General features: G+C 37.0%; 1 protein-coding gene across 3 annotated transcripts in view; it reads left to right on the plus strand.

The window, feature by feature from the left end:
* Positions 1 to 12,627, plus strand: part of KCNH7 (potassium voltage-gated channel subfamily H member 7) — a 481,489-nt gene that overhangs the window by 447,096 nt on the left and 21,766 nt on the right. For all 3 annotated transcript variants that reach the window (XM_047869110.1, XM_047869112.1, XM_047869113.1), the window contains 3 exons: positions 2,619 to 2,871; positions 5,818 to 6,023; positions 8,547 to 8,646. In XM_047869110.1, the coding sequence (XP_047725066.1) occupies positions 2,619 to 2,871; positions 5,818 to 6,023; positions 8,547 to 8,646 (559 nt within the window). The remainder of the gene's footprint in view (positions 1 to 2,618; positions 2,872 to 5,817; positions 6,024 to 8,546; positions 8,647 to 12,627) is intronic.

Here is a 12,627-nt window from a genome sequence, read left to right on the forward strand (position 1 = left end):
AACTAATATGTATGACAAAAAAGAGTCGGAAATAAACTGTCTATGGCACATCTACAATGGATAGGATGATTTACATACATTATCACATTTAATCGTGAGCACAACCCTGTGAGGTAGATATTATTAATTATTTTTACAATTGAAGAAACTGAATCTCAAGAAATTGAATTGAATCAACCAAAGTCCCAACTAGTAAGTGATGGAACTAGAACTTCAGCTCATGCCTGTCTGATTCCATAGCGCATCTAATGTGCTCAGAGAAATGAGTAGTCCCTATGTCTATCTTATCTGTACCTTCCAATTCAAAGCATGCATACACACCTGTGTACACGTGTGCACGCACACACACATGCACAGTTTTTCCTTTTATAAGCAAGCTATACTCAGAAAGTGTAATGGAGGAACTTCAGGAAAATGCCAGAAATAGCAGCTATAAGCTCAATAATCTCATTCCAGCTATTATAGTAGAAGTGCTAGTTCCCCATTTATGTGAAATATAAAATGTCTTTTTGTGCCTTATTATAAATAAGCGAAATCTTGGGAGAAAAATAAACATGTCTAACTTGTTACTTGGTGTGAGGCCCTTTACATTTTTACCTGGTTGGGGACATCTGAAAATCATGCCAAGACCACAACAATGGGCTTCAGGGAGGAAAAGTGTGCAGGAAGACCAGTGAACTGGGGTTTTTCCTACTGTAACACCTCCAAATAAAGTGGTCCCATTTCAGAAAACCATATACAAACATCACTCAATTCTAGTCTAGCATAACTTGCCAAAGAATCCCATGTAGGAGGGATCGGTGATGTACCAGAGGTTTGGCTCTAGGAGAGGAGCTGGGTTGTGTAGGATCTGACAGAGTGCAGAAAGATCCACTAGCCCCCCAAAGCAAAAATGGGCAAAGACTAGGCAAGTTATCATTTTGGAGAGGTCTTCTGTCCATGCAGGAAATCTGGCAGAAGTCCAGTCATGTAGACAAAGTCTGAAAGGGAGAGTTAAAGACAGAGGTTCAGATGAGTGCCCAGGAACTCAGAGGAAGGCTCATTTCTTTCAGGTCTGAGCCAGGTAATACAGAAACTTCGGGACAAATGTCTGAATTCCTACAGATATTTGGAGCTGGGTAAGCGGTATCTAGCAATTGGCACACTATGCATTGGTAACTTACGGCAATTTTCAAAATTGTAAAAGCTCTTATTCTCTGGTAAAGAAACACAGATAGATCAAGTGACTTGCACAAGTGTCAACCTGTGGCAAATTCATGACCAGAACTCATGTTCTGTGAGTTTTCTTCTAAAACACCCTTGACCCATTTCTATGGGTGACGTTACCATGAAGGAAACAAAATTGCAGATAGTGGCTGCCATGTTTTAGGTCTCTAATTGATCCGTTTGTATGATACCACAACTGGTCTGACCAATTGCATCACACAGTGGTCCTACAGATGCAGTAGACCTGTGGCTGCTTTAACATGTAAAATAGAAATAAGTGTAAGGTAACTCAAATAGGATCTAAGTTGAAGTTCTCCTATGGACCATATACATTTCAATTATCTGTACAAATGATTCATGATTATTTTTAGCTTTATCGGACAGCAATAGCAAGGTTGACCTAAAGGTTAGGAAATCCTAAAATTTCATTATTAGGCACTATGTGCTGCCTCCTCCCTCTACTCCAAAGCATATTTAAATGGATTTATTTTTAATGACAGAGGAAAGTCAACATGAGAATTAAAATCTAGATACGACACCCAAGATAACTAAGACACACAAAGAGAAGTAAGAGTTGAGTGTCTTTGGCCCATATCCTGGGGATTTTTATAAAATAATATACAATTTTATTCCGTTTAAACTGAGTAGCACTTGTCACAAGTTATTATTTAATCTCTTCTACAAGTTTTAAATCAGTTACTGAATAAGTTGTCAAAACAGTAGTGCTGTTAGAAGCTTTATGTTTGCATTGTAAACTCTGGCACGATTTCCATTTCTGAAAACAGAACTATACTTTTAAAGTATGTTTGCTGTTATCCTTCCCTTTCTCTATTTTCAGTGCTTATCAAAATATTTAGTATTAATAGTGTGCATATGAAACATAAATATTCCACGTACTGTTAGCTAAGAGCACTCTCTTGTATATGACATTTACAAATGCCATGGCTATTTCAGGATCATTATTTTTGCTAATTATAATTAAAATGTATACCAGAGATAGCAATCCAAATTGACTTGAGATTCCTTCAAAAGGTTGTCTTCCTAGCTGTACCGCCTCTCATTAGTTATGTCTTATTAATTGTCACATTGCATTATATATGTGCACAGTATGATGCTACCTCACATAATTCAGGGAATGAGAAGCAGTGTGAAACATCAGCATCACATTTTAATGAGACAGCATTTGTGTTGAGTCTGAATGCCTGCAGTTAATTCAGAGAACAAGTATTTGAGTTAAAATTCTGACATGTTTAGCAAACCAAGTATTCATTAAGGTTGGCAAGGTAGAAGCATTGTAAGAACTCGTGTGACAATGACTACACCTGCAGTTCTGGGAGCAAGAAATATACTTTATTTCAAGTGGATGTACCCTGTGCACTGGTAGTATGAAACTCTTTATGTTTTTTCTTCAGGTCCTAAAGGGTTTCCCAGAATGTTTACAAGCTGATATTTGTCTACACCTCAACCAGACTTTGCTGCAAAACTGCAAAGCCTTTCGGGGGGCAAGTAAAGGTTGCCTTAGAGCTTTGGCAATGAAGTTCAAGACCACCCATGCACCTCCAGGAGACACCCTGGTTCACTGTGGGGATGTTCTCACTGCACTTTATTTCTTATCCAGAGGCTCCATCGAAATCCTCAAAGATGACATTGTGGTAGCTATTCTGGGTGAGTGTTTTAGAACTGGATGGTGACAGATTCAGTTGTTAGCTAGTGCAATGTGTATTTTAAAATGATAGAAAAAAAGGATTGATCTGTTTCTTTATGAGTACTATTTAAGACTGATAGTAATTTTAAAGCTTTATTTAAAATTCAATTCAAATCAAATTGACCTTGCAGAAAATACGTTTTCTTGACTATCTCACTTTTCCTCCAATGTGTAAACACTTCCATGACTCTCTTTAGTTCTTGGAAGCTACTTAAACATCAGAACCCAAATGTATGAAAAGAGTTAGCATTTCGCTTTTCATGTTGGAGGGCCTTGGATTCATTTCGGATCCCTTAACATCTTAAATAAAATGTGTCCATTGTGGGTTACTTGCTAGCATGTGCCAATGCCTTGTCATGAACTGTGTCTATGTATTGATAGGTTTCATCTATATGCTCTGCACTTTTACTTGCTGTGTCCCACCAAATGGAATTACATAGTCCTTACTTGTGAACTATGACCTATGAACTATGAGCTATGAATTTAGCATTCAGGGATAAAGGTGTTGAGGAAATTAAAATTACTAGCTAATTAAACTGCTTTGGGTGGAAAAGAATGTCCGTCTGTCCAATCTGTGTCTTCAAAAGCAAATTTAGTCAGTGTGAACTTGTAGGATTTCTTTGGACTGTTAGAAGAGTGGGGAAGAGGAAGGAAGCAGAGAGAAAGGAGATCAGTGTTTCGTCCCTAACACCTAGCCAGCAGCCTTAAGACTCAGTCTCCCTGAGGGAATATCCTCTCCCAATGTTTGTGAACATTTGCACTTTTTTGTTTTCCTGTGGATTAAATCCAGGTCCATTTAGATAATGAACATGTAATTCAATGACTTCCTTTCACTAGATTCTTGATGTCAACATCCAAAAGGACAGGATGTTGTCTGTTTTCTCTGCTGCCTAGTAGGACCAGAGTATGGCCTAGCACAGGACAAAGAAATTTGAGTGATTCCTATATATTTTGATCATTTTATTTTAATGACCGTTTTTTAAAATCCCATATAGACAAGATGCATAAGGCAAAGAATAAAAATATAAATCAGGTAGTGGCTACATAGTAAGTTGGATTTTCACCACATTCGGCCTTGACAGTTTGCTCTGTATGTTGCCAGGGAAGAAGCATGCTTCAGTGCTTTCCTGATCTTAGAATGAGCCTGCCCCACCTTCTACAGGGAGGTAACAAGACTTCTTGCTTTATAAAACAGTAATTTTAGAGTGTAGTTAAGCAGTACACGCTGACTGGCTTAGTTTTTGCTCATTTTTACAGTCGTGTAAAGTAATTAAGATGCAAAGCCCATGCTGAATTTAGTTGAGAGCTTTTCTTTGACAATATCTACACTGAAGTATTAAAACTATAAAGAATTTCAAGAGATTCTTTTCTTCTGTCCCCATTTCCATGTAAATCTGCACCTAAAATCCTCACAAATTATGATTCTTCGTTCCATTTTGAAGCTAAGTATTTATTTAAAACAAAGTTAATATATTCTCTCCCATATCAGTTTCTGTCATAGAGATGTGCTCTCTGATTTCTACCCATTAAATTCACATTTAAAATAAGAACATTATAGCATTTTTTGACTGGTTAGAATTTTATCATTTAAAAGTCTTTGATAGTTTCTATAGTTGGGTATATATAAGCTTGTCTGTCAAAAAATAACTTAACAGATCCAAAAAGTTTTTTCTAAATCTGAAAAGAAGCTTCAGGATATATATAAGAAAGTACCATTTTACACTGATGATCTTTAAAAGATGTATGATAGATAATTTATTGGTAGTTATTAAGCATTTATTTCACAGCTGTAATTTTTAAGTGTCTTGACATTCAGAGACAGAAAAACCTAAATGGCCATGACATTCAGGTAAAATATTGGGAGGAGATAAACATATCAAGTGTGAAAAAGTTTTGACTGGAGTCAGAATGCATGGGATTTAAACATGGCTACTCTCTCCCTCCCTTCACCCAACTAAGTAGGTGACCTTGGTCTAATCAGTTTACCTCTTCAATCTTCTTTTCATAGTCATAGTATTTAAATAATAGAGAGTAACTTCCTTATGAAGTTATTTTAGGGATTGAATGAGATAATTCACCTACGTATTTGACACAGTGCCTGGCACCTACTTAATTCTTAATAAGCATTTGTTGTTGCTGTCATCATCCTCAGTATTAAACAAAGCCTGGAAAAGTAGTTGGCATGTGGCCAGGGAGAGGGGATGAGGAGAACCCATCAGAAGCCAGACACTGAGATAATCCCAGATTTGGCAAGAAAGCAAAGAGGACACACTTTTAGAGTAAAGGCCATTTGGTAAAAAGCAAGACTATAAATAAAGCTAGATATATTCAATAATTGGACAGAGTCATTACGGGCAAATCTGAAAGTGGTTAGTAAAGGAAACAAGGTATGTTCAAGTTATACCCCTAGTCCTCTAAGTGTTGAAAGTGTGCCACTATACCCCCATGTTTGCCATCACCCCTGGAGACCATCCTGAGTTAGAAAGTTTGTGAATCTGACTCACTGCTGCCTTTCTCATATTCCTGGATTGACAAAATTGGACCACACCTACTGGATGGCAAGACCCTTTTCTAGCCATGTAAGGCATAGCAGACTAAAGCCATATTTGCTACATTTCTAGGCATGTAGCCAAAAAATCAAAACATGGAAATAATAGTCATTATATCAGGACCAGTATGTTAAGAGGTAAAATACCACTCAGCAAACAAACATGACTGAAGCAATCAGTAGGAGGTACTAGAATTTTGAGGCTCTAGTGTCTGTTGGCCAGGGGATCTTCCATTTGAATTCTTTGGCCCATGGATTGGTCACTGGTCCCCTTGTATTTTTAGAAAGAAAGCATTAAGTTCACATTCCTTTTACCTCCTTTATTTATTTATTTATTTATTTATTTATTTATTTTTAGGGAAAAACGATATATTTGGAGAAATGGTTCATCTTTATGCCAAACCTGGAAAGTCTAATGCAGATGTAAGAGCTCTCACGTACTGTGACTTGCATAAGATCCAGAGAGAAGACTTGTTAGAGGTTTTGGATATGTATCCCGAGTTTTCTGACCACTTTCTCACAAACTTAGAGTTGACTTTTAACCTAAGGCATGAGAGTGCAAAGGTATATGTTAATGGTTTACTTATTTTTGGATTTATGACATTTTATTTTATTCTTGGATTGCCAAAATTCTTCTGCAATATCAAGCAAAATATAGCAAAACTTTACCAACTCTGAATATTTGGATACCAACTGTTAATTTTGGAATTTCTAAATTATAGGGAAGGAATTCTGTCTAATTACTTTCAAATATATTGAATAACTTCAAGGAGGTCAATTAAATTTGACCTTTCAGAAACACTTAGGTGACATACTTGATTTAAAATAGCCTTGGTTTATATTGAGTGTGCCAATTATTTGTAAGAAATGAATGATCTTAGGCTATTTAAGTCCCCTAGAAGAGCTTATTTTACACAAGGGTTAGAATATTCTCCAAGCTATTATTTATACCACACACGGGTTAGCAATGTCTTTTCAATAAAAATGAAACATTTAAACTCACTCAAGTTTAGGTCCATATTTCACACAATTTCCAAATCACAGAAATATAAATGAATCAGGCTTAAACCTGAGTCAAAATTAGTGCTATAGAATGAATAGCATATGGTCTAGTAGAAATAATATTTTAAATGATTCTACACATAATTTAACCTTGAGTGAATTTTAAGAGTGTAGCCTTTGTCTCTTTCACTCTCTACTACTATTAAAAATGTGTCTTTATGACATCACTATGCTAAGAATACAGAATTGCAGTCTACAATTTATTACTAGTTTATTCTTCCTTCTTTCCTCCCCAAAACCCCATCACCTCAGCTCTGATTCTAAATAGCTTTTTGCCAGAAATCAAACGTTAGGGCTTTTGAAACTTCTGGGTTTTTTTGTTTGTTTGTTTTTTGGGTTTTTTTCTTGCATTTTTTTGTTTGTTTATTTATTTTTTTTTTTTGTTAATGCTAACTAATATACTCTCTGGAAGGAAAAAATCCTCAAGTCAATAGTTAGGTAAAAGGTAGTAGATTTAATTCTCCCCAGAATTAGTCATTCCCAGGTACTGTGAGAGACTTAAAGAGGATAAACTTGTAAGGTCACCAGGGTACCATTTCATAATCTGAAGCACCAGCTCAGATAATAGCTTCTTTTCAAAACACTGAAGTTGAAAAATATCTAGGTGATAAGAGATTCAAGTTATCAAGAGCATATATTTTTTATAATGGTTTGAATTCAGTACTTTATTAAAATCTGTTTAATGTCACCAGCCTCATTCTGATTTTGCCTTGATGAACAACAAGATAACTTCTTTTATTTATTTATTTATTTATTTTTGTATTTGAGAGAGACAGAGAGAGAGAGAGAACACAAGTAGGGGAGAGGGGCAGAGGGAGGGAGAGAGAATCTTAAGCAGACTCCACACTCAGTGTGGAGCCCAACATGGAGCTTGATCTCATGAGATCATGACCTGAGTCAAAATCAAGAGTTGGACGCTTAACGGACTGAGCCACCCAGACTCCCCAGATAACTTCTTCACATAAAAAGTTTAGGCAGCAACCAGGGGAGCCTGGATGGCTCAGTCGGTTGAGCATTTGACTTTTGATCTCTGCTCAGGTCATGATCTTTCTGTTCATGAGTTTGAGACCCATGTTGGGCTCTGTGCTGACAGTGTGTAGCCTGCTTGGGCTTCTCTCTCTCTCTCTCTCTCTCTCTCTCTGCTCCTTGCACATGTGTACTTTCTGTCAAAATAAACATTAAAAAAAAAGTTTAAGCAGCAAGCAAATAAAGAAAATAGGAACTTCCATTTGTTCTATTTATTTGGGAGCTTCCATTTTTATTACAGAAATGATCATAATTTCCAGAAGGGGAGGAAGGAGAAATAATAAATAGCTCAAAATAAGAAAATGCTTACAGCATAGTGTTCATTGAACTTAACTTTATATTTATTGTTGTGAAATTTAACTTTGTAATCATTACCATGTATTTAAACATCATAGCTAATTATAATTAGCTTACACTTTTTTCCCTGCTGTAATACAGATTCTGAATTTTTTTTTTAACATTTATTTATTTTTGAGAGAGAGAGTGTGTGCACAAGCAAGGGAGGGGCAGGGAGAGAGGGGGACAGAGGATCTGAAACAGGCTCTGTGCTGACAGCAGAGAACCCGATGCAGGACTCAGACTCATGAACCGTGAGATCATGACCTGAGCCAAAGTCAGATGCTTAACCGACTGAGCCACCCAGCAGCCCCCTGCAATTTTTTTAATTATTATTTTTATTTTAACTTTACCAAGTTACATAAAATACATTCAACATGAAGAAATATGTTGTCTCTAAATGTTGACATTATTCCTAAACATTTCTGATAAATAACTTATACAACTATGATTTCCCCATCAGATGGTGAAACTACTTGAATTATTCTATTAGTCCATTTTATAATTTAGAGACAACCAGGAAACAAAGTATTGTAGTTATTTGCCTGCAATCTAATAGTTAAGCCTCAAAGTGGTTGAAATGATATGAAACAGTAGAGAAGTTACTGATAATATGTTCAAATTGAATAATCTTCCATTTTATCTTCATGTCCATTAACAAAGGCTGATCTCTTACTACGATCACAGTCTGTGAATGATTCTGAAGGAGACAACTGTAAGCTACGAAGAAGGAAATTTTCATTTGATAGTGAAGGAGACAAAGGTAATTCATTTTATTTCTAAAATTTAAACGTAGAGCATGTGGTGATTAGCTCCTCTTACTAAATGCCCATTTACTACTGATTTCATGGGTAAGTTTCATTTGGATTTTAGAAAGGCAAATCCTTTGCTGTTCTCAGTAGCTAATAATGTGTTTTCTGATTGATAGTTATCAATGATGTCCTTCAGCAAAGCCATCTGATATCTACAGGGACATCACAGATAGAGATATAGAGTAGGTTGGTTAAAAAAGAAAAAGAGAGAAAAAAAAAGGAGACCAATTAATAGCAGATGAATAACTACACTCAAAGTCTTGAACAGAGTGTTCTGGAAGAAGGACCCTTGTGACAGCCAGAGTGCTAAACCCTCTCACAGGCGTGTGTGACATGGATGAAGGTGGTATTTGTTAGGTCTTTTCATCCTTACACCCTCTGAAGTGCTTGCCACTCCTACTCGTCTCTGGGTTTTTCTGCCCTTCTAACTATTCTTTATGTTTCACTCATGTATTCAAAAAATATTTAACATTTCACATTTTTAAAGAACTACTCAATTTCTGAGAAACTAATTGTGTAAAACAGCCCCTACCCTTCCTAGGAAGAGAGATGGCACATACCTTTTATAATTCTGAATAAAAACAGCAGGTGCTGTAACAGAATAACCTCAATGGAAACCCAGATGAAGGTATATTTAATTGTGCGTGGGCAGATGAGTGAAGGCTTTTCTGGAGAAGCATCTACACTTTTCCCATGCTGATCTAATAAGTGTTCTATTCTTCACCTTATTTGGCTCTCATTAAAACAAGTCCCCTCTTTTTCTTGAATAATATTCTCTTGGCATCTGTGTTACTGCGCTCTTCCTATTTTCCTTCTATGCTCAGTAATTCCCTGAGGAGAATTACAGGATCATTATCTTCTAAACCAGTTATTAGTTATTAGATTTTCTCAAGGTATGGCCCTAGCTCTTCTTCTCTTCTCATTCTAGACGAACTCTTTCCTGGGTGATCTCATTTATATTGAGTTTATTTATATTCTCACATAAGAGATGTGAATATTCACATTGTAATCCCAGACCATCTGAGCTTCAATCTCATATACCCAACTGCCTATTAAACCATCGAATTGTGGGACACCTGGGTGGCTCAGTCTGTTAAGTATCTGACTTCGACTCAGGTCATGATCTCATAATTGGTGGGTTCGAGCCCCGTGTCAGGCTCTGTGCTGACAGCTCAGAATCCAGAGCCTGCTTTGGATTCTGTGTCTCTCTCACTCTCCCTCTGCCCTTCCCTTGCTTGCACTCTGTCTCTCAAAAATAAATAAACATTAAAAAAAATTTTAAAAAAAAACAAAAAAACAAAAACACTGACTTGAAATCTCAAAGGCAGCCCAAACTGAACATTCCCTAAATTGAACTCATCATGGCCCTCTGGAAACCTCTCTCCATCATTTACCAGATCTCTAAATGGAACCACAACCCAATCAATTGCACTAATCCAATTATCTATCTAGGAGGTGACTTTCTCTCAACCTCTCCATCAATTCTTGTTATTATTTCTCCACTACACGTTCATTTATTTTCTTTTTTTTAATTTTTTTAATGTTTATTTATTTTTGAGAGGGAGAGGCAGAGTGCGAGCAGGGGAGGGACAGAGAGGGAGAGGGAGACACAGAACCCGAAGCAGGCTCCAGGCTCTGCGTTGTCAGCACAGAGCCCAATGCGGGGCTCCAACCCACGAACTGTGAGGTCATGACCTGAGCCGAAGTCGGACGCCCAACGACTGAGCCACCCAGGTGCCCCACATGTTCGTTTAGTTTTCAAATGAGGTCCCTTTAGTTTACTTCTCTCCACCTTCTTAGCCACAACTCTGGGCCAAGCTACCATAATCTGTCACCTGGAATACCAAAACAGCATCCCAACTCACCTCCCCAGATCTAACTTGCCCCTCTCTTATCTATTTTCTGGACCACTGGTGATTTTTTTTTCTAAATGCAGTTATGTTTATGTCATGCCCATATTTAAAGCCCTCTAAGGACTTCCCCTTCCCTCAACAACCCTAATCTGGCTTTCTTCCAGCAGCTCATCTACTTTGCAGCATTAATTCCAGTTGTACTTCTATGTCCATTGGCATCATTATTTAATTGATGTTATCTGTCCCTAGATTATAAACTCTATTAAGGTGGGAAATATTTAGTCAACTATAAGTTGTGTCACCTATAAGTCACCTAAAGACTATTCAGTGTTTGTCTCACAGCAGGTATTCAGCAAATATTTGTTGAAAGAGCGAATTAACAATGAAATAGAATTTGAGCATCTTCCTTTGGATTCTCTTCTTTTGCCTTCATCCAGGTTCTTTCCTTGGCCCTTTTCTCTCTGAATTCTTTCCCTTGGGAAGCTTGTCTACTAGCTTCAACACTCACTACACTTCGAGTAAACTTCACTTCCCTCTCTTCCATGTAAATCATGTGTCTTTTTGCTTCTACCATTCCCTTAATCAGAAGTTACCTCCCTATCCTCAAGCATAGGCACATGCAACCACACCACTGTTTTCATCCACCATCCAAAATTACCTTTTTTTTTTTTAGTCATGGTTAATCTCCAATGATATATTCAACGTTAACTCTCTCTCTCTCTCTGTTTTTTTTTTAGAGAGATGTAATTGGTTTTATAAGCAATTCGTGAATTGGGCAGCATCTATCTAACAAGTAGAGAGATGTTCCCCACCATGAACTCTTTCTTGATTTGCCCAAATATATAGATTTTATTCCTTTTATGAATTCCTGTGTCAGTTTCCTTTGGTGATATTGTCAAAATATGCCCTGCACAGTGGTTAATGCTTATTGTCTTTTTTCTCTACAAAAATGTAGATTCCTTTAACAAAGAATCGTTGATACATATTTGCTTAATTGGGCTAATTGTTGAGTCCTCTAGCTGATCGCAGAACAATAAGCCACTCAGATAGGTGCTAATTTATTTCTGCAGTGTCTTTCATTATTCTCTTGGTAACTTTTTCTAAAATCAGCACGATTACTGTCAAGCTGTTTTTCTGTAGGCTTAACCAAAATCCCTTATCCTGGTGTTAATCTCTTATTTTTATCTCTCTGGAGATGAAGAAAACTTGAAAATGTGTCTATATAATAATGTTCCCCATACAGTTGAAGATTTATTAAATCTCCTTTCAATCTTGTTTAGTTTCCTCAGTCTCAAGCTAAATAATCTGTTTATATCTCCTGATAAGGCCCTCAGAGCGTGTCACAATGTATATTGTGCTCATGCAACTAGACATTTCTATTAATTCTGGAAACTTTTCCTTTAATCACAGTCTTAATCTATGAGACTTAGTTTATATCAAGTGTAGATAGTAAGGGATATGCCTTCCTGCCTGCCTGCCTCTCTTTGAAATTTCCTGGTGTGTCAGTGAGTAAGCATGATTTGGGCAATGAGAAAACACAAATTAACTCCGGTTATACACAGCTTGAGAACCGATTCTAGACTTTAGCACTAGTCTTTAGGACTCCATAGCACTACAGCAAGTATAAAATTTGCTGAAAGCAATTTAGTCCCCATGGACTCAATTTAATGTTCCACAAATGAGTGGCCACTCATTTGATACGTATCTTGGTGTAGAATTAATGTGTAAGAGAAAAACACATACACTAGTATGAAGAACAGGGAACTTTTAGAAAATTATTGATGCTAAATACTGTGGAAGTACGTCAACTAAAAGCTGCCCATGAAATGCATCGATTGTTGACTGCTTGTGTGAAACATAGACATCCAAGAGCGCCGATGATTCTGAATCACTCAGCAGAGGCACCAAGAACCAGACAGAACAACACAAAGCTGAGCACTGGGGATAAAGAGAGAGGCTGAGTCCTACAGTGCCATCCACTATCTACTTAAGGCACCAGAACTCTTCAGACTTCAATCCTTACCGCCTCCTACCCCTTACAATCATGCCAACTACATGTTGTTAAGGAGCTTACATTCA

Source organism: Prionailurus viverrinus, chromosome C1 (genome assembly GCF_022837055.1).
Source record: "Prionailurus viverrinus isolate Anna chromosome C1, UM_Priviv_1.0, whole genome shotgun sequence".
In the NCBI taxonomy this organism is placed as follows: domain Eukaryota; kingdom Metazoa; phylum Chordata; class Mammalia; order Carnivora; family Felidae; genus Prionailurus; species Prionailurus viverrinus.